The sequence below is a fragment of the Scomber scombrus genome, chromosome 4 (genome assembly GCF_963691925.1).
Source record: "Scomber scombrus chromosome 4, fScoSco1.1, whole genome shotgun sequence".
NCBI lineage: Eukaryota > Metazoa > Chordata > Actinopteri > Scombriformes > Scombridae > Scomber > Scomber scombrus.
In genome coordinates this window covers 22,811,106-22,835,274 of record NC_084973.1, presented here as the reverse complement: position 1 = coordinate 22,835,274, position 24,169 = coordinate 22,811,106, and the positions used below count along the sequence as shown (strand labels likewise).

At 38.1% G+C, this 24,169-nt stretch overlaps 4 protein-coding genes across 4 annotated transcripts; 1 reads left to right on the top strand and 3 right to left on the bottom strand.

Annotated features, from left to right (window-relative positions):
- Positions 1-5,430: 5,430 nt before the first annotated feature.
- Positions 5,431-11,318, bottom strand: acaa2 (acetyl-CoA acyltransferase 2). Its single transcript, XM_062417531.1, has 10 exons — positions 11,182-11,318; positions 9,524-9,690; positions 9,258-9,386; positions 8,995-9,111; positions 8,703-8,850; positions 8,381-8,556; positions 7,704-7,833; positions 7,007-7,077; positions 6,721-6,875; positions 5,431-6,636 (listed from the first exon to the last, which is right to left on the bottom strand). The coding sequence occupies exons 1-10, from the start codon at positions 11,195-11,197 to the stop codon at positions 6,555-6,557; spliced, it is 1,191 nt and encodes a 396-aa protein (XP_062273515.1). The 5' UTR covers positions 11,198-11,318; the 3' UTR covers positions 5,431-6,554.
- A 426-nt stretch (positions 11,319-11,744) lies between these two features.
- Positions 11,745-14,870, top strand: mrpl40 (mitochondrial ribosomal protein L40). Its single transcript, XM_062417787.1, has 5 exons — positions 11,745-11,908; positions 12,817-12,900; positions 13,056-13,211; positions 14,167-14,248; positions 14,370-14,870. The coding sequence occupies exons 1-5, from the start codon at positions 11,847-11,849 to the stop codon at positions 14,595-14,597; spliced, it is 612 nt and encodes a 203-aa protein (XP_062273771.1). The 5' UTR covers positions 11,745-11,846; the 3' UTR covers positions 14,598-14,870.
- Positions 14,871-15,461: 591 nt separating this feature from the next.
- Positions 15,462-17,946, bottom strand: c4h22orf39 (chromosome 4 C22orf39 homolog). Its single transcript, XM_062418043.1, has 3 exons — positions 17,881-17,946; positions 16,193-16,360; positions 15,462-16,058 (listed from the first exon to the last, which is right to left on the bottom strand). Exons 1-3 carry the CDS (start codon positions 17,908-17,910, stop codon positions 15,927-15,929), a joined length of 330 nt encoding a protein of 109 aa, XP_062274027.1. The 5' UTR covers positions 17,911-17,946; the 3' UTR covers positions 15,462-15,926.
- A 1,176-nt stretch (positions 17,947-19,122) lies between these two features.
- Positions 19,123-23,805, bottom strand: ufd1l (ubiquitin recognition factor in ER associated degradation 1). Its single transcript, XM_062417481.1, has 12 exons — positions 23,674-23,805; positions 23,329-23,461; positions 22,785-22,817; positions 22,570-22,691; positions 22,162-22,292; positions 21,999-22,071; positions 21,493-21,561; positions 21,328-21,396; positions 21,196-21,246; positions 21,024-21,112; positions 19,914-19,998; positions 19,123-19,739 (listed from the first exon to the last, which is right to left on the bottom strand). The coding sequence occupies exons 1-12, from the start codon at positions 23,695-23,697 to the stop codon at positions 19,665-19,667; spliced, it is 954 nt and encodes a 317-aa protein (XP_062273465.1). The 5' UTR covers positions 23,698-23,805; the 3' UTR covers positions 19,123-19,664.
- Positions 23,806-24,169: the final 364 nt, after the last annotated feature.

The following is a 24,169-nucleotide window of genomic DNA, read 5'->3' as shown; positions in this document are numbered from 1 at the left end:
CGTATACTGCAGAAAGTAAAACTGCACTTAAAAATCTACAATACAATCTTGTGTATTTATTGCTTGCCTACGGATACATTGCAATTGCAGAAGAGGCATGACAAGTATCGTTAGCTGCCATTTAGCAACATAGCACAGTTGAGTCACATTACATGCTAGATAGCCACTCGTGTTAACCAAACTTGAGTGTATTTACATTAATTGAAAACCTAACTACACGACTGCGGAACATTACTACACACCGTAACATTACAAATATACGAGACTTATGTCAGACACGTTTCTATTAGCAGCCAAGCTAACGCGAAGGCTCCCCGACGGCCTACGACTACGACACATTAAACTGTTTATTATCACAGAAACACCGCAGATAAATCACAGAAATAACGACGTTTAACGCATCGTGTATGTACTTAAATTCATCTCCTGCCATTAGATGACTGAAGTTTTTATTAAATAACGCAGATGAATACAGATTTTATTCCCACAGTCACACGAAGACAAGCTAGTCTTACCTTTGCTATGAAAAAAAGAACGACATCCGGGGATGTGACGTATATAACGACGCTGCACGATGACGTTGACGCACGTAGCGTCGAGTTTCAAGGATGTAATGGTAATTGCAGTCCTCAACAGTTTTCTCCTGTATGCTCATTTATAAATGTTGTGTTTGTTTTTAATCACTGGCACTCTCCCACATTTTGGAGACACGTTTATTAGGGCCCGAGCACTGACAAGTCAGTGAGGGACCTATTGCTTTTGCCAAGATTCTTATTATTCTTCTTGTTCACGTTCTTATGCCGCCAAATGAATCGCATTTTTGGTGGCCTGAACATACATGAAAACTCATGAAATTCTGCACACACGTCGCAGCTGGTGAAAATGTATTTAATTCAACGTGATTGGACGCAAGCGTGGTAAGGGGACTCTCTAGCGCCCCCACACGTCGGGTCATGTGACCACAAATCTTCTCGGATCTGCATGAAATTTTAATATGTCATAGGTCTCATCGGATCATCAGGAAATTAATTTTGTGGAATGTTTTTACCAAACAGGAAGTCGCCCACGCGGCGTGGCGTGCACCGATTTTCATTTTTCGAACACCGCTTTATGATGTTCACAGAACATGGCATGTAGGTTTAACCTGCCACGTAGGTTTAAAATCATGAATTATTTCATCTGATACCACATTTGCCCAACATTTTTGCCCCAACAGCTCAGTAGCGCCCCCTAATGCCTTTTCCCACTTAGTATGTACTGACAAACTCTAAAACTCACCAAATTGGGCACACTCGTCAAAACTCACGAATATTATTTTTTGGTATAAGCGCAACCTTTTCAGTGCCAAGGTGACTCTACAGCGCCCCCTAGAACATTAAAAGTTGAAGCCCCGCCTTCTACATACACGTACATGAGTGAAATTTAGGATTCATATATATCATGACCAAACGCACAAAAAAGCCTCTTGGAACCATACCGTAACTCCAACAGGAAGTCGGCCATGTTGGATCACAGGTGCATTTTTTCCGCCATTATCCCCATTTTCAGGCCTCATACTTTAAAAAACTCTTCCTACAGTTTTGACTCCGGAGACTTCAGATTCGAACTGTATCATCCTCAGACCTTGATGATGTAAACTTTACGACAGATTTTACCTACGTTATACCAGGTGGGCGTGGCAGTCGTTTGTTTGTATAAACAAACAACTCCTTATAACTCCTCCATACATTGTCGGATGTTTATACATGTTTCAATTTCATCATCATTGGGGGTGGGTGTGGCAAGGGGTCTCCATAGCGCCCCCTAACAGCAGGTCATGTGACTACAAACTTTGTCTGATCTTAGTGAAATTTACAGGACTCATAGCACTCTTGGGTAAACCCCCAAATTATTTTTTTCAAAATTTTCACTCTAACAGGAAGTGAGTTATTGTGCATTTCCTGCGTCAATTTTCCGCTTTTCCCACATAGTTTAGACGACTTTCCCGTCTTCACAGAATCACCAAATTGCCCACATAGGTTCACACTCAGGAGCACTTTCATTTGAGACCATAATTGCGCTCAATAGCGCCCCCTAATGCCTTTATCCATTTTGTACATTTTACCAAACTCCTACACTCACCAAATTGTATACATACTTCAACAGTCACACAGATTGACTACTGACAAAGTTTGGGATTTTTAAGTGAGAAGATGACTCTACAGTGCCCCCTGGAAGATTTCAAAGTTTAAGCCCTGCCTTCTACATTGACATAGAAAAATGAAATCGACAACGCCTATGTATTATGTCCAGACGCACAAAAAAGCCTCTTGGACCCATACCATAAGTCCAACAGGAAGTCGGCCATCCAGGCAAAAATGCTCAATCTTGATGATTTTTTGGCCCTTCAACCACATTCCTTTGTGCTGAGAAGTCACCCAGACTCATTTGTGGTCTTAGTTTGCCATCTAGTGGAGACATTAACCGCATCACACAATGTTCAATTAAAGGCACAGGAGCAAAGACATCTACATGCCAGTTTTGACAGCCCTGCCACTGCCGCACGCACCGACGTGCACGTACGGTGCGTTACAGTTGGGGGGGGGGAAACTGGGGGTGCGAGGGCCCTTCGACACTGCTTGCAGTTTAAATTACTAAATTATATTTGCTTTAGTTAAGTAATTAATTTCTCTGACTATATAGTAATGTTTCGAGCTATTCCGAGTTATTCGGTATGAATCTACTTGGCCTTTTAAGGAGAAATCCAGACACAAGCAACACTAATCTTTTCATAATTCCGAAAAAAATTTCTGTAAGAGCTAAGCAGAAAAAATTACCTTCCACATACTGTGAGGCAGTTCAATTTATTTCATACTGCTCATACTTTCAGTGTTATAAGTTAAAAAAAAAAAAAAAAAAAGCTGCTACAATTTATTGTGCATGCAGACTTTATATCCCCCTTTCCTGCATTGTTCAATAAACTTTTTAGAGAAAGAAAAGTACTTTTTTAAATAAAGGTCATTGCAGTATAAAACATTGTTATGAATAGAAAGCATGTGAATGTGCTGTCCATTTACATAACATACTATTCAATTATTTTTTTTCTCTATGGTTGTATGTAATTGGTTTTTCTAAACCATTTTGACCACATGTAACAAAATAATGTAAAATAAAATAAAATATACAGTTACAAGCCACTTCATTAAGTACATCTGTGCAATCTAATTCAATCTAATACAACAGCTCTGCTTTAAATCCTACTTTTTTGAATTTTATACATTTTTAGTTTTTGTTGACATTGTCAGAAAGGGGATAATTCTACTTGATGTTTATTACTGAGGTCGTACTAAGTGGTGGTGGTGTACTGAGGTCCATTATATTGAATGGTGTTCCTAATATTTTGCCTTTCTCATGTATGTTAATGGGGTGGACAAAATATTAGGAACACCAGTCAATATAATGGTCCTCAGTACATCACTTATCTTCTGCCTCTTGGTCATATTCTCAGGAAATTTGACATTCAATTCCACTGTTTCACTGATGATACCCAACTCTATCTTTACACTAAGCCTTCTTCCACCCATCGCCCTATCGGACTGCTTACTGGAAATTAAATCATGGCTCTCACTCAACTTTCTTAAACTCAACGGCGAAAAAACTGTGGTCCTCCTCATTGGTACCAGATCTACCCTAGAAACACTCAACACTTTCTCCATGTCCATCGACAATTCCACTGTTCCTACATCCCCTCAGCTAAAGAGCATGGGTGTCATCCTGGACAGCACATTATCTTTTTCAAGCCCACATCAATAACGTTACTCGGACTGCATACTTCCATCTACGGAACATCAACCGTCTCCGTCCCTCACTTTCACCATCCTGGTAAACACCCTGATCACATCCCGTCTGGACTACTGTAACTCTCTCCTCTTTGGTCTTCCGCGGAAATCTCGGAAAACTCCAGCTGGTACAGAACGCAGCCGCCCATATCATAACCAGAACCCCCTCTATTGAACACATCACTCCTGCCCTGCAGCAACTTCATTGGCTCCCTATCAAATCCCGCATTGACTTTAAGATTCTACTCCTCACTTACAAGATCCTTCACAACCTGGCACCATCATATCTCTCGGAACTGATTCACATCTACACATCTCCCGAACTCTCCGATCCTCCTCTGGCAACCAGCTCTTTGCCCCATCTGCCAACTTAACTACCATGGGGTCAAGAGCTTTCAGCCGATCTGCCCCCTGCCTTTGGAACTCTCTCCCACCAGACATTTGCACTTGGGACTCTGTTTCCACCTTTAAATCCCGCCTGAAAACGCACCTATTCAGAGTGGCATACTCTGTCTCACACTAACTATGCAATCACATTCTTGTTTATTTGTTGTACTGATGCACTTTATAGTCACATTCATATTTATTTCTTTATCTTTGCACTAAATGTTACCTGATTTTTATTGTTTGATGTACTGTTGTCATGTTTTATGTGCCTTGTAAGGTGTGCTTGAGTGCTTTGAAGGGTGCCTTTAAATATAATGCATTATTATTATTATTGTTATCACCATCACTCACTATGACCTCAATAATAAACATAAAGTAGAATTCTCACAATGTCATCAACACATCTCTTGATACCAACAGTGGATCAGGTGAGAATGCAGCTAAAGAAGATAAAGGCTATATAAAGGCTATATATATATATATATATATATATATATATATAATTGCATTTTAAGGGTCCTTTTATTTAGTTTTTAATTTTATTGTTGTATACATTTGTTTTTTGTTTTTTTTGTATATCACTGAGCTGAGCTGCTGTAGCAATGAATTTTCTTACTTATCTTATAAGCTTCATAAATGCAGAATTTAAAGCGGACCTGTTGTATTGGATTAAATTAGATTGCACAGGTGTACCTAATAAAGAGGCCAGTGAGTTGATAAGTACATTCAAATTTAAGATTCTGATTATGAAGATTTTTATGAAATGTCTTTATTTTTCTTGGTTGCAAAGAACTAATTTGTAATTGTACTGTATATTTTCTGTTTTGATGTCTGTGAAGCACTCTGTAAACTTGCTGTTGAAAAGTGCTTTATAAATAAAGGTAATTGTCATTAATATATCCTTAAAAAATAAACTGAAGGTCTATTTACTCTCATACAGATATCACATGCAGGAAAAAAAACAAAAAACAAAAAACCAATACATGGATGCCAAGTGTGACTATGATTAACTCTCCATAAATATGGCTTGGTAAAACAATAAAAAGGCCTGATTATGCAGACCTTTGTTAACAAATAAAATCTGTTACTTAAAATAAAAAAAAATAAAAAAAATCAGAACTAACATAAACACAAGTCGTAGTTTTTTTTTAAATCATCTCAAATTCTTAACTATAAAATAAACACTGCGGCAGATGCTGTATAAAAACAAAACATCACACGTATATTCCAAACTGTAATTTATTGAGACTTTTTGAAACAGAAATACAAAATTGTTTTTTTCTGGACAAACCACAGGTCAGACATGTTTCGGCAGAACTGCTCCCTGATAATGGAGTGGATCAGAACATTTTAAGGCAAATATTGCAGTTCCTCTTATTTCAACACTGACAGTACTTGTTAATAATATGCTACACGGGTTAATGTAACCAAGGAGCTAGCTCTGTATGTCAGTCACACACAGAAACCAGTACAACTAACACAGACATGTGGGTCAGAAACAGGAGTTAGCTCTTAATATTCACTTCCAAGGCAACTCTGACTGGAGTATTTATTGTACATTTTTGTATAAAAAGACTGTGACAAAGAGTAAGCAGCAAAAACAAAGCCTGATTTATAGAAGGACTGGGCAATATATCGATACTGTGATACAAGACTAGACAGTCTTTATTGATTTTGGATATGGTAATATTGTAAGTGTGCTGTCTTTTCCTGGGTTTAAAGGCTGCATTACCGTAAATTGACTACATATCAAACTGTTCCAGCTGTTGTATTATTGTTCTTTACCGTGCAATATCCAAATTATAGGAGCTGCAATTTTTTAATAAAATGTAAAATGTGTCACAACATACTATTATAAATGAAGCGTTGCTGTGCTACAGAAATGCCCCAGCCTACAGATCATATTCTCCAGATATAAAGAAACAGCAAGAAATCACATCATCATCATCATCAGTTGTATATATTTGTTTTCAGTGAAGATGAAAAGCAAAAATTACCATTCCAACTAAATTCATATCGCAGTCACAATGTCTGTTAAAATAATCAGGATGTGATTTATTTAGGGATATCATTCATCCCTAATATCCACATTACTGATGATTATTTATCAAAAATCTCATTGTGTAAATATTTTGTGAACACACCGATACTCGTCCCTACAATATTGTTGCAATAGTGATATTGAGGTATTTGGTCAATATTTGATTTTGTCCATATTGCCCAGCCCTGATTTATAGTAATGAGTTTTAGTTTAATTTTAGTATGGTTCAATTATATTTTTTGAGTGGACGGTGTGTGTGAACACTACATTCCTCTACAGGCAACCTTCTGAGTGTACGGCTTCTTCAGTTAGCATTTTTCGATGATGATAGCAATGCCCTGTCCACCTCCGATGCAAGCAGAGCCAACAGCGTACTTGCCCCCTCGTCGCCTGTGAGGGCAAAAATAGAATTAACCCAAGCAAAAAAAATTACATATCTCAGCTGATTTATAGCGAGAATAATAATATTATTACCTAAGCTCATGAACCAGGTGTGAAGTGATGCGTGTTCCTGAAGCTCCGAGAGGATGTCCGATGGCGATAGCTCCACCGTTGACGTTGCTTTTCTCAGGATCCAGTCCAAGAGCCTTGCTTACAGCCAGGTACTGAGGGGCAAATGCCTCATTCACCTGTGTAAAGAAGATGACATCAATGACACAAGTACTATCTGATAACTACTATCTGAATAAATCAACACATATTAAATATAAAATGTATGACATGAACTCAAGGATTAAAGTTTTTAACTGCAGTGACATACCTCCACAAGATCCATGTCCTTGAGAGAAAGACCGGCTTTTTTGAGTGCTTCAGTGATTGCAGGAACTGGGCCTAAGATGATTTAAGGAAACCATGTCAAATAACACAATAGCATATTTAGACATTCATTCATTTTATTTTAAAGGACTATAAACATATTACATTATAGCTTTTTACTGTATTTGTGATCTCAGAACCCATCGGCTATCTGTCTGATGACAATTTCGCCTCTGAGGGCAAAGTCCAATATTTCGGGTATCAATAACACATAATGGTATATCCGGGCCAAGACTCCCTCTTCAGTGCATTGGTTGTTGTTTACAGTCTGATTAGCAATTTAAGACAGTCCAGTCAACATTTCGGACAATCTCTATAAACAGATATATGCATATACATTTTTAAAAAAAGCTAAATCGGCATCAGATGACAGTCGATGGGTTCAGCCAGTGCGTTCTCCCTCTTTTGTTCTCCACTTAACTCCACTGAACCAAAGCCTGCTCAAACGTGAATGGTCAATACTACTTTGACTACAAATGGAAACCAGAACACTGCCAGTACCAGAAACAGATTCTGCATTCATATTCAGATATCTGTTTACAGAGATTACCGTTTTTGTGGATTTTCATGCAAGCTGAAGACAAACTTACACTTTTGTGCAACAAAGGTGGAAAATTATTTTTTTTTGATTTGTCACTCACCAATTCCCATAATGCTGGGGTCGCAGCCCGATACATGATAGGACACAATTCTGGCCAGCGGAGTGAGCTTGTGTTCTTTCAGGGCATCCTCACTTGCAATCACCACAGCAGCAGCACCATCAGATACACCCTGCAGACAAAGAGGACCACATTTGATATAGTAATAATACTTATTCACTCAATGTAGGCATGAGAGTATTCAAACACACTTCTGAAATGTTTCTTACGTACTGATCTGATCTTAACATGTGAACACCAACAAATAAAAAACTTTTGGTCAAATGTATCAATGTTTTCTTATTTCCAAAATGTTTCTGGGAAAGAACAAATTAACAAAACAACAATACTAAGGAGTTGTGGTTTGTGGTGATAGTTGGGTAGAAATACAACATAAAAACACAGCTGATGTCCAAAACACCAGATATAAAATATGTCATGTTTCCAAACTTCTTGTTATAGTGTAAGACGAAATTAGCCTAGTGATTTGCTTGATACTGGAGGATGTCGGAAAATAAGTCAATATTTTTGGCACACTTAAATAAGGTGCTTTCCCACAGAGATATCCACAGTGAGGCATTCTCCATTGTTGGCAGGTGTCCGTTCAGTGACGCTGTGAGGAGGTCGATGGAATAATAAAAGTTAAACTGTAGAGTCAGCACTTAGCAGTGCGGACTTACCGACGCGTTGGCAGCAGTAACGGTCCCTCCCTTCTTGAAGACAGGAGCCAGTTTAGCCATCTGTTCCAGTGTGGTCTGAGGACGAGGGTGCTCATCCTGAGCCATGGGCACCTTTCCTTTCTTCGCTTTCACATCAATGGGAGCAATTTCTGCTGTGTAGTGACCGCCCTCGTGAGCTGGAGACAGAAAAAACATCTTAAAATATGAAGAATGTGCTTCACTTCTCAAAATATCTTTGCTTGTGTTAGATTAAATGATATAAGTATGATGAGCAAACCATGAATTTACTGAAAATGTATTTTAAAAACGCGTTTTTCCTGACCTGCCTTCCACCTTTGTTGCGTCTGGTATGCGTAGTTGTCGCATTCCTCTCGTGTGATCTGGTATTTCTCTGCCAAGTTTTCTGCTGTGATGCCCATCGGGATTTTGATATGAAGGTCAGTCAGTCCTGCCCACAAAGTGTCCTCTAGCTGTCGGGCAGAGGAAGGGAGATTTTATCTTTCCGTCAAATGTTTTTAGGAGTTTTATAAGCTGCCTTCATGATGATAGTCATACTATAAGCATCAGGTGATTGGTGATAAGAAAGTCAATAAAAAATAAAAACAAAGGAAAACCTTGAGATCGAATCCGAACTTTGTACCAAATCGTATGTTGCGAGCAGCGTATGGGGCCTGGCTCATACTCTCTGAGCCCCCACACAAGACCACCTCTGACTCCTTTAGGCAGATCTCCTACAAACACAAATAGAAGGTAAAAACAAAACCTCCTTTAGGTAGGTGTATGTCTTCAGTCATTTATAAATCCACAATAATGTTGTTGTTTTTTCTACATTTATATTACTGCCAAAGCATTTCTTTGGTCTTGGTGGCGTACTCACATGAGCACCATTGATGATGGACTGGAAACCAGATCCACACAGTCTATTCACAGTGAGAGCAGGCACTGGGATGGGAACACCACACCTCAGACCAACATGGCGTGCAATGTAGGGTGCATCAGCTGAGCTCTGAAACAGGAGGGGAGACAGTGAGGAATGAAAAGGTGAGTAATAAATCCAAAACACTGGTCAGCATGTACATATGTGTTAGTCCTTGTGATAACAGTCTGTTAAATGTGACTGTTGATCTTTTTGATTTAAAATACCTGCATGACATTTCCCATGATGACACTGTTCACGAGCTCCGGTGCCACGCCGCCTGCAGCGAGTGCGGCTTTGGCTGCGTGCTCAGCCAGATCTGTTGCACTGTGATCCTTCAGAACACCTCCATAGGTGCCGAATGGAGTGCGCTTGGCACCAACAATAAATACACCTGCAAGGAAACAGAGTATTTTAATATAGCAGTGAGAAGCTCTCACCACCCACCACCAAGCCAGAGCCAGATCACAGCGTCAGGAGGTGTTGGGTGGTACCAAGAGCAGAGATGGTTGGTATCAAGATAAAAAGATAAAAGAGGAAAAGAAAAAAACTAACATCAGATGCACCAAGAGGGAATTGTTCCACTGTATCAAGGTTTTTAAATACAGTGCACTCTTCTTTCACATTAACATTTCACATGCTTGCACACACAAACACAAGGTTAATGTTTAAGGAGTGTTTTCTTTGAACTTTTTTAATGAATAACATATTGTGTCTGTGGATTAAAAAACTGTATTAAAAATGAAATTACAGTCACTCTAAGGGATCGACAGTGAAACAGATAAGGAAGGTGCTTTTTTTATCTGCAAGTTAAACATGTTGGTTAACATGTGTGGTGCCTTCTTTGAAAGACGGACTGTACAGTAGTGTAACCATGTGCAAACACTAAAAAATCGAAACACATTTTCCCTGGGATTTCAGTGTTAGCACAGAAACCAAATGCCAAAATTATTCATAAATCACTGTGACTAAATATTACCGTAAAAGGTTTGTCCTGACAAATTTGAAACTAAGCCATTTACTAAAAAGACTGTAAATGTGGCAGAAATCCACTTAATGTGACTACGACTGCTGAAGCTTCATATTTACTTTAGATAAACTCATTTTTGAGGTATAATTTTGACCTCCCAGGTCCCGAGGACAACAGGAGGATTAAGACTGACTTTTGTAAACCTATCCTTTAACTTTATCACGAAAGTTACTTTAGAGATACACACAGTGCTTCAATAATAAAATCACCAGTGCCATGATTTCTATCTTAAATACTGGTTTCTTTCTAAGGTAAAGCACTAATCTGTCTGACCTCTGGCTCCCACCAGGATAGTCAGGATGATTTGACCTGCCATTGTATTCACAGCGTTCGCAACGCTGCAACTTTTTTTTTTTTAAATTCTGTACTGACTTTACAGTAACAGCTGTCATGTTTTGAAGGTGGGTGTTATGTTGTGTGTCAAGTTTGTTGTTGTCTTTTAAAGTTTAGACTGTATTATGTCTGAGGAAAATGCATTAAATATAATTTGTTTTTTAAAGTGGACCAAAAAAAAAACTAAAGAGAACAGAATAGTGTAAAACATCTGTCAGTGGTGAAAAGCAACACGTAATATTATACAGTACTTTTTAATAAAGCAAATAAAGGTGAAACCACCTTGTCACCTTTCCCCTATTTTACAAGTAACGTTGTAATCAGCAACTTTTCATGCTGTCCTGACATTTAGATTAAAAAATAGTCGACTTTATAGTGATTACATTCGTTTTAACTTTCTATAGTAATACGACACTAATTAGGATTTAGCTCTAACATCAAATATCGTCAAAGCAACACAGCTTACTATTAAATCTTGCACACTTTCTTTGCTTCTTACTCAATTAAAGAGAGTTTATTTACCTCTGAGGAGCGCCATGAAGATGATTCAACAGTCCAACACAGTCAGGATCAAACTTTTTCGATCAGTTTCTTTTTGAATCAGCCTGAATTAGTCCGCAGTTAAAATGAAAACATGAGGTAGTCTATCTGCAACCTTTCCCCTAAATAATGCAGCCAGGATGCAATTTTCTGTCCTAGGATGGCGACGTCATAGCCCGCCCACTCTACTCTGATTGATTAGTTCTCGTTTCTGTCGTTGGTTTGATTGGTTAGAGTCAGGTATGAAGAATGGGATTGGTCCCTCCCTCTCCATCCTAGAAAAATAAATATCTCCAGACGCCATTTTCCACTCGGGTAATAAGATTCGACAAAGAATATTACATATAAGCAGTAAAATCAAAATATTTGATTCTAATTATTTTATTTAAAATTGTGAACATCTCACATTGTTCTTCTTTTATTATAGTGTGTGTGAATAATGCAAAATTTCACGCCGTATATTATTTTTCAGCGCAAATAAAATACTCGAAAGTGCGGCAGACGTCATCGCTCTGCGTAACGTAACGTGTGTTCACTCCAGCCGTCAAAGGAGGGCACAAGCGACGTGATTTTGACTACATGTGAACATTTATGTCCTTCTGACACCGAGTATGAGATTACACTGAAATAAAACACACTGTGGAAACATGTCTGTGGCTTTATCGCGCTGCCTCTGCAGAGTTTTATCCCGTCAACCCTCTGCTTCAAGGTGAGTGTTTGATCTGAAGAGTCTCTGCTGGCTAACATGAAGCTAACAGTGAAGGTTATCCATTAGATGTGTTTACTCAAGTGATACTCTACTTAAGTACAATTTTGAGGTACTTGTGCTTTACTTGAGTACTTCTATTTTACATTACTTTTATATTTTCACTTTATTACATTTATTTGGCAGCTTAATCTACTTTTCAGGTGAAGATGTGACACACTGGATAATATAACAAGCTTTAAAATACAACACATTGTTGAAGATTATACCAGTGGTTTATAACCTTTTTGGCTTTTCATGTCTTACAAAAAGCAGTGTGTAGTCAGGGTCACATTTCAGATGTTTATGAGTTGTTAACAGCTCCACCAAATAGTGATTTTTCCCTCTAAACTTCTCACATGGTTTCATTTCAATAAATGTTAAAATAATTCAATATTTCAGCAAAAATCAAAGATTATAGGAAAAAGTCCAACATTTGTGTATCAGAATTTTAGTTTTTTTCTCTTTCCTCTCCCATTAATCATCTCACCACACTTCAGATTTGTCTGCTGACCCTTTGGAGGGGCCCGGACCCTAGGTTGGGAACCACTGGACTAAACTAGCTAACTGTATATAAAGTAGTTGAAACTAGCTCCGCCTCCAGCAGCTACAACAGTAACATGCTTACTTACTTTAACTTAGTTGTGTCACTAATTCTTATGTATTTTTAGTTAAGTACAATTTTTCATGCAGAACTTTTACTGTGATGTAGTAATGTTACATTGCTGTGTTGGTACTTTTACTGAAGTAAAGGATCTGAGTACCTTTTCCATCACTGATCTGTGATGGATAAATGCTCCTTTGGCCACACACTGGTCCAGCAGGTGGCATGTTTTGACCTTGTATTCTGTTTGTTGTGTCTTGTTTTGCAGGTTTGTGTTGGGAGAAAATCACCATGCTGTTCAGAGTCCTTGGTTTGCACCAGCGATGACACTGAAGACATCTGCTCCTCTGAGGTATGATAAACTGCTGATGAGACAGCAGTCGAATTTTGTTCGGAAAATTGTATCTAGTTTAAATTCCCAGTGCAAGTATTCTTACCACTTCTATTTGAAAACATATCTTGCCTTTGAACGTGTGTACTTAAAGGAGTTCTCTGTGTTTTTATAAGAGCGGAGCCCAAAAAGAAGAAGAAAGTGGACCCCAAAAGGGAGCAGGCTATAAGAGACAGGCTGAGGAAAAAGCTGAAGAAGCTGGAGAAGGTTCCACCTGAGCTCATCCCGATAGAGGACTTCATCACTTCATCCCAATGCTTGGATGAAACAAGGTGCAGTTCAATTCACATTGACACAGAATACATATACAGAATTACTGAAGCTATTAAACATGCAGATATTAAGTACATTGTTGCTTTGGGAGGCGTGCTGGTTTTGGTCTTTTCATGGGATTTTTTTAACAGCAAGGAAAAATATACAATCATGCCGACCACATGCTTATTCTCTAGATCCTTTTTTTATATTTAGATCGAATCTGCCAGCTGTAAAATAGATGGGTGAAAAAAAGGAGAAATATGTTCTTGCTCCTTAGCTGCAGCACTGTCAGGAAGCAGAGTGAAACCCCATGAAATCAGGTTCATTCATTCATGGAAGTTACATTTTTTTGTCCTGTTGGGTTTTAATCTGATGTGATGTGACACAAAAACAAGATTGCAGGACCTTCACTCCTATTAACTGTTCATACAGTAGCTTTAAAAGCAGTGTTTTGCTATTAAGGCTCCCAGATATTGAAGAAGAGGTTCACAACTTTTCAAATCTGTCTTAAAACAACAGTCAGGTGCTCCTATAAACATTGAAAGAGGTTTTCCTCCCTGTAATCATCCCTCCTGTTCATACTGGCTATTAAAAGATCTCCTTCAAATATGCTTTCAACTTAAGTGGCTAAAATTCAGTGTGTCCACAGACATTTTGTGCATAAATGCATTTAAATGTTTATCTGAAGCTTATATGATGCTTCAGCAGTCTGAGTTAGTCATATACAGTGGATATCTGCCACATTTACAGCCTCTTTTTGTTTCCCTGTTGAGCTACGGTGGAGGTATATCAGCAAAAAGAGGGATTTCGGCACTAAGACTGTAATGTTGTAAGATATCTACTTGATTGGACACTTAACACTTTATGCATCATTTGTCTTTCTTTGTATTACTGTATCTTTGTTCTTTCCTTCCTATTATGATACCTGCAGAACTGAAAGTGCTATAAAATGTTTGTTAATATCTTACAAAGGCAACGCTCCGAACCAAAGCTGTCATTTGATGAAAGTGAAGGTCGAGCCCTGCTGCTGAAGGAGTGGTCTCGATACAAACAGGTGACCACTTACTATTTGCACGTATGCTTTAATGATAAATATTGCCTCTGACCTCTGCATACCATTATGTGCAGTTTCTCGGTCTCCATTTGTCAGGCTCATCAGTGTTTTGTTCTTGCAGGAGCAACACATGGCTGAAATGCAGGCTGTTGAACTTGCTCTGAAGGCACAGACGGAGGCTCTGGAGGAGCTAAAAATCGAGTCTGAGGAGCTGTACCAAGCAGCCCTCAAACCAGACCTCCAACTCTTTCCTTTCACTTATGAAGGTCCCACCTACACACCGCCAAAGACCAAGTTTGAAGCGCCGGAGGGGAAGTACAACGACACCACTAAAGTCTACACGCAGTGATGGACACGGGGCAGTGGATGGTGCAGCTTGTTTGTGTGTATTGTTGTTTATTTGTTGAGTCCATGACGCAGCGTTTGAACAGCCTGCAGGTGTGAAAGACTTTCCACATAAATCTTCTTCTTGAACTAACAGTATGAGGCTTACAGTCATTCAGCTCCTTTGTGTGTGTCAGACACAAGAACTCTCATGCATATTGTTTTTTCCACATTCAGGCCTCTGTATAAAAACTTGAAAGTAATCTGATATTAAAATGTACATTTTTTATGAATCCAACTTGTTCAAAATTATTTAAAACTTGCTACTTAATAATAAATCCAAACTGAATCACATGAAAGCATAAAACTGATGCACAACTGTATGGGGTGAAACTTTCAATTATATTAATGTATGGATACTAATATATTATGTAATGTACTCATCGCAGAGGAGTATCCACAGCTTTAAAAACTATGTTCACAGAGCTGCAACAATTCAAGTAACTGCCAGCTATTCAAATTGGAAACTATTTTGTAAATCATTTTGAGTCATTATGCAAAAGGGAACTTACAAATTCTCATTCCAGTTTCTCAAATGTGAGTATTTTCTTGTTTCTTTAGTCTTCCGTGATAGTAAATGGATTATGTTTATGTTGTAGACTGTTAGTTAGGAAAAAACAAGACATCTGAGGACTCCATCTTGGATTTTGGGAAACAGTTAACATTTGTTACCATTTGTGATACTTTCTGCACCAAACAAATAACCAATTAATTAAGAAAATAATCAATGATAATAATGAGAATAATCTTTAGTTAATGGTAATGCTAATGAGAAAAAACTAACATCCTTATCAGAGGTCAGCTTTCCTATTGATGCCAACAAAAGCTGTAGTGCATTTTTTAAATTGAACCCACATTAAAACAGTGATTGGCGAATCCTTCATTATTTGGATGAATTATGGAATTTATTAATCACATAACTCGACCCAGTATAGCTTCTTCTTTACCCAAAACATTAAGGCTGTGTTCTTCAGTCTACACAAACAATGAAGAGTTAAAATATTTATGACTGGAACAACACTTCCTTCACAGAGACCATCCTGTAATTCACTGGATGAAAAGCCGCTGTCATCTTCATGTCTGGCCACTGGATGCTTTCACCACTTTTTATTACTTTACACAGATCTAAGTACAACTTGAGATGGCCACGAGTGTCGACCAGTCTCTCTCGAGCACATGTGGCTCTTCAGGGTTTGGTTATGTCCATGAAGTGAAATACGGTACATCCTGAATCTCCGTTTTCATTTTGCTTTGGCCGCCACGGAGCAAAGACGGCAGGATAAAGTGTGACGGTTCAAGAGTCCTGAGGTTTTTCTTGGTTCAGGGGAAGGTGCCAGTCGCTGGGAGGGTCTTGCCTCAGCTGCCACACGGGGTTGAACTTATTCTGCTCTGCCACTCTGTCCCTTTCACTATTCTGCAATGCTTCCTGCAACACAGACATATAGAAGAAGAGACTACTGAGTTAACTGGTTTCATTTAAAAGTGTTTGTGTTCTTCAGGACATGCAGAGATCCTGAATAGCATTAAAAAGTCTGGTCTTAAAACAAGACAAAGTTGTACCTTGGCTTCAGTGTTTTTGTATTTCTCCCACTCTTTGCAGCTGTTGTAGTCCTCTTTCCACTGACGGCAGGACGGGGAGGTACCGTAAGTGTAGTAGTTGTGGAAACGGTTCCACAAACTTTTGCAGTGCCTGAATTCACTCCAATAGTCATCACAGGCCCGGGGCGGCTATATGGGGAGATGGAGGTGGTGTCATCACTAATGTAACTAAAACATGTTAATTTCCCCTTCCCTGGATATATCTGATGTGCTAATAGGGCAGCTCCCAATGCAGGTGTGATTTAATAGGATATCACAAGTGACGTGCCGAGCCTTCTGCTCTTCTTAAGGCTTGAAACGTCACAAGCTTGAAGAAGAGCAGATGGCTTGAACATCACTGGTGATATCCTATTAAATTACACCTGCATTGGGAGCTGCAGTGTGCAGACTTTTTTCTGCCGTTACAATAATTGTCCTCCATAATGATGCAGTGTGCTTTGTAGATTCTTTTTTTCTTCTTTTAATCTTAAAGGGGAACAGCTATTTTTAATTTCTAAATTAGATTATTACACATTTCATACACAAATGCACATGTTGCAAAACCAAGCCTGTGTAATTCCTAATTTTCTTAATTTCTGTTATTTTATGCTGCCACATGTATCTTGTGTATGTGTATGTATCTTGTGATGATTTTTAACTCTCACATGCTGTTAATATTCTGACCCTTCACAGTATCCCCTCATAATTAGTCTTTATACCAAAACTGCCCCACAAATCTAATTGTATTCATGTACACCTGATCAGTTATTAATAAATAAATGGGTGATTAATCCTTAATGAAGCTTTCAAAGAGCACATTCACAATCACACCATATTATGGTCCAACGTGAGCCTAAAACCGGACAACAAAACAGCCATCATGACTTGTTATTGAATGTGAAGGGTGCCTCAGCATTTTTGCACACTCCAATCATATATAAAATGTCAGGATAAAAGACAGGAGTTCAGGGTCTATTAAATGCTCTCAAATGAAAGAAAATGGGTCAAAGTCTATCTGTGACACTATGTATAAAAGATTCAAATGTGTATCAGGCACACAAAAGATATTTACATTTTTGTATATTCTGGTCATAACATTTCAGGCATATAGGGTGTTTTAATGCTCTCAAATTTAAGAAAATGGGTAAAATTTGATCTGTAACACTAAGTATAAAAGATAAAAATGTTTAGATATTTACACTTTTGTATATTCTGGTTCACTTAAGGCAATGCCATACATTTGCAGGCTTTAAGAAAATCATTTCGGGTGTATTAATGCTCTCAAATGTAAGAAAATGTGTCTAATTTAAGTATGTAAAGGTTAAATAATACATGTAAAAATTTCAGATAAGGTTACTTCATACTTTAATACAAAAATTAGCATAATAGGAGGAGAATAACATGTCTGGGGTTGTCAAAGATGCACCTCAGTAAATTTTACAGAAGTCTACATTGATTTATTTTTACACTTTAAAGGAAATCATGACTGAATAACTTTAACTTTGCTAAGGTTATATTTAGCAACGCTAGCTAATCACCTTGCTGACTGACAAACCAGTTTTCTTTCAGATTTGGCACTCTACCATCTATCAATAAATTCATAGATGAGTTGAATCGGAACATCTTTATCAAAAAACGTAATTTACAATGTAATTTATTTGATACTTTACCCTCCAGTGTAGTTTGTCTGGCTGCTCCATTGCTAACTGTATACGATCCTGAACGGGTTATTTTCCCCACCCACATTCTGTGAAGACCCGCCCAACTCAGCCTCTGATTGGCTGTGATCATGATATCCCTTAAACTAAACAAATCATCTCACTCCTCAGATCTAAAACTAACCAATCTAACCAACGACAGCAACAAGTACTAGCCAAACAGAGGCAGAGGAAGGCGGGCCTTCGCAAGTGAAAAAAAAAAAAAAAGGCAACCTGAAACAAGAGTACTTCCGGCTTCATTTCTGTTTTTTCAAAGTATCTAAACTAAAATAACAAGATTTTTGCACTTATAGAAATGCAACAAAACATCCCATGTGTTGCTTTCTTGTCGTAACCATAGTCATTTTAAATGTTTTAAAAAGGTAAAATACATATAGAAAGAGATACACAACCACAAGATAAATCATTCTTGGCGTTTACATCCAGATTTGTGGGATTCAGTTAATTTATTGTATAAAGTACTAATTTTTTAATATAACTTCTAATTGTATCTGTTCCATGACATTTACTGTAATAAGACCTATATATTTCTGCAACATGACTTGACCAAAGTTATATTAGGTTTCTTTAAGGACAGGTGCAAAGTTTTTTAAATCTTCTTAAAACAACAATGTGCCCAAATGAACACTGAAAGAGGTTGTTCTCACTGTAATCATTCCTCCTGTTAATGCTGGCTATAAAAATATCTCCTTTAAATGTTCTTTGAGTGTAAGTGATGGGGGAACACACGGTCACACGTACCAGAAATCCATGATCTACTTGGATAATTCAGACAACTGAAGCTTCATTTTAGCTTCATATACACTTTTAAATACATTTTGCACAGGATTTTGTCCCCCTTACTTAAATTGTAATTCCATCATGAAGGGATCTTCTAATGGTCAGCATGAACAGGAAGATTGATTATGGCAAGAATTAATTATAATGTTCATTTGATCACCTAACTGTTGTTTTTAAAGAAGAAATTGTGACTCTGTCCATTAACTCAGTTCAAGAAAACTTTCATCAATAAATATGGAAATATTATTATATCATCATGGTCTCTTATTGTTTACCATTGTGTAGTTCATTTACAGCATCACTCAAAAGTTTGGACACATCTTCTCATCCACTTGAATGAGAAAGTTTGTCCAAACTTTTGACTGGTCCTGTAAATGTTTGAATATTACCACATAAAAAAACACTTTCAGCTACTTTACATTTCAAAACACAGTCCTTTATTTGTCTATAAATAAACCAAAGGGAAAAAACTTGCATTTTCCTATAACTCAGAAAAAAAACCTTCAACCACAAAATTATTTTCATTATTAATAGAAACTTAAGTATAGAGCTATTATTGCTCCCATTTTATCATTACAATGGGACTCAGGGTAACAGAATATTTGGAGGGGATTGTAAAGATGCAACACTTCTCTAAGTGAACAACGTTTCAAATCTGATATCAAAACAACAATTCTTCACATCTTGGTGATGAACTGTAGTGATGCATTGTATACACACCGGTCAGCTTGGACTTGTGAATACCAAATTACAACTGACAGCATCTTACTGAGCTCAGTTTCTGCTGCCAGAGCTTTAATAAAATCTAATCTCACCTCAACAGCACAACTGCAAATTCAAAAGGGACAAAGACACAGAAGCCCTATGCATCTGATGGGCAGTTTACTTTGCTGTTGTAGGTGATGACAGATATGGTGGGTCTGTGCACGCAAGTTGGTCCCTCCATTTGGGATTCTTCAAGGCTTTCTGCCCTTCTTGCGTAGCGACTGTCCTTCTCCAGAGAAGGCGATGAATCTGTTCAGGGCATCATCCTGACAGGATTAAAAGAGTTTTTAAAACAGTGAGAATTAGAAAAGTTCAACATGAGCTGGTCAAAGTCAAAATAAAATCTAGTTTAGTTCAAGTCCTAGAGGACGAAGTTGTACTGGACATGACAGCAAATACACCCTGACTGAGCAACTAACAAAATCATTCACAGTACTTACATCATCGATAAATTTCCTGGGCTGAGGCTTTGAGTTTCTGATGAATGTGATCCTGCCCATTTTGAATTCATAGTTTGGAATGCCTCTGTGTGATGAAAGATTAGAAGTCAACATTTAATATCAAACATACTTTTAGATGTGGTTTGGCACCTTTCTGCAGTTAATGATGTCTAAAATGGCTTTGCACTTGGACTGCACTTCTTATACAGCGCTTTTCTAGTCTTCTGACCATTCAAAGCGCTTTTAAAATAAACCACAGTGATGGTTTTGTGATAATTGGTCAAATACAGATGGAACAGGTGATACTGAGGGCCTCCAAACACTGTGCCATTTTGACCATTTCAAAACCTGAATGTTCACATTGTGAGGTGAAAAAAAGACAAAATGTTGACACATCCCTGCTTGTCAGTGATTCTGTTGTCACATTGTGCATGTAGTTGAATGCCCAGGTGACAAAGTAGCCGGATAATCAGACTGAATAGCTATTTCTTTTTCTCCTCATCATCTATTTGAATAACTTAAAACATTTTGGAGAGATGTGGGCAGCACTCAGAGATCTGGCAGTACATTAAGTAAGCAACAACCTTCATCAGACTAAGAGCAGACTGATCGTGCTCTGTGACACAAAAGAGAGCAACATTTGGACACTGAAAAGCAAAATGCAATTTTAGGCCTGGAGAAATCTAAATGAGGAAAATTAAAATGTTGTGAATCTGTTCTTAGCTTGTCAGAGGCACAGTTACTGTTTCCAGACGTTTTTTTCCAGAAATTTGCACTTGAATGACGTCGTATAAAGTCACAGCTACAGACTAAAAGTGAAAATGTATGACAACTTCTTACACTGTAGGAACTTTGTCACAGTATACACCACAGTTCATTAGCTGCCACACTGTGTCATAATGTACGACCAAATTTAGCTCACCAGCCAATTGAAGATTTTGTCCTGTTAGAGAAGTCCTATCTAACAAAGTCAAAGTACACAGCGTTTGCATTGACCTTAAAATTAAGCTTAACTTATCATTTTGAATGATTAAACCACTGTGGAGTTATAATCTTTCATTTGTAGGCCACTTCATGTCTGCATGCATCAAATACTGAACATCTTTTAACCTTTTGATGTCGCTCAGGGCGATAGGAGCGGGGCTGGGCTCGATCCCTTTCAGTTTACCATCCAAACGGTTGCCAGAGCCAGTGAAAGCCTGACGACGAGAAACAGATTAGAAGTTAATCAGCTCTCATGAAGACATTACTGAGCCTCTCACCCACATCAACAATCACTCACTCTGAATCCTGTGTCCATATCAGCGTAACTGCTAGGATCTGGTTCTTCCTCCTGAGGAGAAAATAGAGTTTTGTCAACGTGTTCAGAGTGCTCAAAGATTTTTACAGGTGCCTTTTAAGTTAAGACACTTACTGTTGGTTCTTCCTGGTACTGAGGTCGTCTTTCAGGCTCCTTGTAGCCCAGTGGAGCATCAAAATCCACCTGAGCATCAGAGTGAGTCACAAACACATAATTAAAGAACCCAACTGAATAATTGACTGATTTTTAATATAAAAAGTAACATATGGAGGGACTTACGTTCATATCACACTCAATGATGGATACTGCTTTATCTGGCTTGGTCTCCATTACTCTCAGCTCATAGATCTGAAACAAACCCATTGGTCTTATTAGCAGCCAGGCTTCAAAAGAAAATCATACACAGAAACATCTTATTGTTGCCCAGAGGTGCCCATTTCAGGCTTTGCTATAATCCTTATTTATTTATTTATTTATTTAAGGACTGCTTCGTCCTCCTTTTCATCTCCATATTTTTCTCTTTCAGTAATGAACACAGACACAAACACACTCATAACACATACGCACGTGTCCTGCACATTCGCTCTTGGCAGCAATAACTGGTTTGTACTTTTCTAATACTTAATTTTATTACTGCTATGATTATATCCATTAACTTTAGTATTATTATTATTTGTTATGTTTGTCTGTTTTGGTGGGTTTTGCTTCTTGTCACGTTTCCTCACTTTGTGTCTCAACCTCTGTATTTATGCATTTTGTGTCACTTCTTACAAAAGAAGTCTCACCTTTTCATTGTAGTTGATCGCGATGACATCACCAGTCGTCAAGCAAGCAAAGTTTCTCAAAGCGTTCTCCAGCCTGAAAAAAGGGGAAAACATATTTCAACACTTCATTTAAACACAAAATGTGAAAAGCGTCAGTTTAATGTCCCCGGTTGATATATCTTACACTGCTTTGGGGTTTGTGATGTCCAGGAAGTCGGGGCTCTGTGGCTGGAACTTTGAGTAAGTGGCCACCATAAGGTTAACACTTTCCACTTGGACCAGACCACCTTCCTCCAGCAGCAGATTCTGCATCATCTGAAAGGAGGAATACATACAGAGTGACTTTTAAGGTTGTGGAAAGAATCAATTGGCAATAAAAAGTCAAACTTCACTCACAATACGAAACACAGTTAAATTCAAACTTCCGTTCTCTCAGAAATTCAACATCTTTTTCATTAACTACTTTTTACTTGTAGTCCTATTTACTCCTCCTATTTATGTAAAATAACTTTTAAAAAATTATACTCCACTCCTGGTGACAGCAGTTACATCTCTCCTTCTGTAACACTAACATTCAACGTGTGTTTCTCACCCAGTGTGGCAGGTAGCAGATTCCCTCGTCTGCCACAAACTCCAGGACACCGCAGTGCGTCATTCTGTCTGAGTTCTTGTTGGTCAGCTTGAACAGCATCGGATAGGTGATGTTAAGTCTGCCTGTACACGAGGAAGACACAGAAAGGTAAGAATCATGTAGGAAGTACATACATGAAGCAGTATGAAGAGGTGCATCATTTAACTTGCACTTACTGAGCTGGTCCAGAGCTGAAGGAGGCATAATTACTGAAAAGACAGAGATAATTAGTCGATACATTAATAAGGAATAAACTCTCATAAATATCTTCACTGTGGAGACACATTTACAGTCTTCAAATTCCCTTTTTGTTTCCTTGTTGAGCTACGGTGGAAATATAGTGACAAAAAGAGAGACTTTGGGGCTAATAAGACTTATCTGATAGATATCTCCTTGATTTGAGTGATTTGGATGGCTGAAGCTTCTTTTTCTTTATTTCACCTTTTTCATTTTGTACTTACATTACCATCACTTACATTGTAAGTGTATTATGAGGGGATCTTCTAATGGTCAGTATGTATACAGAGGGAATGATCAGAGCAAGAAACAAACATGTTTCAGTGTTTACATGGGAACCTGACTGTTGTTTTTTTACTCATACTTTGTATTTTCTGGGTTTTAGACAATTACAGTTATACTTCTTGGGTTTGGCTTAAATGTTTACATATTCAGCTGGCAGTGTTTGGACTTTTAAGGGCATCACTATGAATAAATACTGACTTTTGCCTCCTTTCTCCACGTCGGAGCGGTCATTGGGACCAGCCAGCATGGACACCGAGTAGCATCGGTACTGAGTGGAGAAGCGGTTCTGGAAACCCCGAGACATCGGGTGGTCGAACACATGGAAGGAAAACTGTGGAAAAAGCCCCATAAAATCCTGTTAATAAAGTAACCAACTTGGACCGTGAGTTCGCAGCGTTTCCCATCATGACAGGGCATCTTTCTGTTGCTGTCGTGTTGTTGTTAGCTGCTGCTAAGTTAGCTCAACTGCTCCGATTACGGTTTGTTTTCTGTATAAATGCGTCGTCAGCGACGGACAAAAGCAAAAACAGAGCTCATACTCACCATGTCGATATCCCTAGCTGACATAAGGACGAAATAGTAATGTTTGATTGTATATTAGTGGTTTAAAAAATGCATATGTGCTGTAGATTTCCACTGTTGTCTTCCGCTTCTTCAGGAAATGTACGAGCTGACAGACGGAAGTGACGACATGGCAGAGGCCAATTGTAACGACATTCCGTAGTTCTTAAGCAGATGTGTTTGTAGTTCTACATCAGATGTTGTTTTTGTTACCTGTAGTAGTAGAAGAAGTAAAAGTATCAATCCCACAATGTAAAAATATTTTATTATAAGTAAATACCTTCATTTAAAATCATACTCAAAGGATAATTTCACCATTTTTAGCAGTCAAGCCCCCAAATGAACATTTAAATAGTTTTATATTGCTGTGATCATTCCTCCTGTTCATACTGGCCATAAGAAGATCCCTTCATAATGCACTTTAATAATGCAGAGTAATTTATTAGTTAATTATTGTTATTTTAAACAGAGGTGTTAA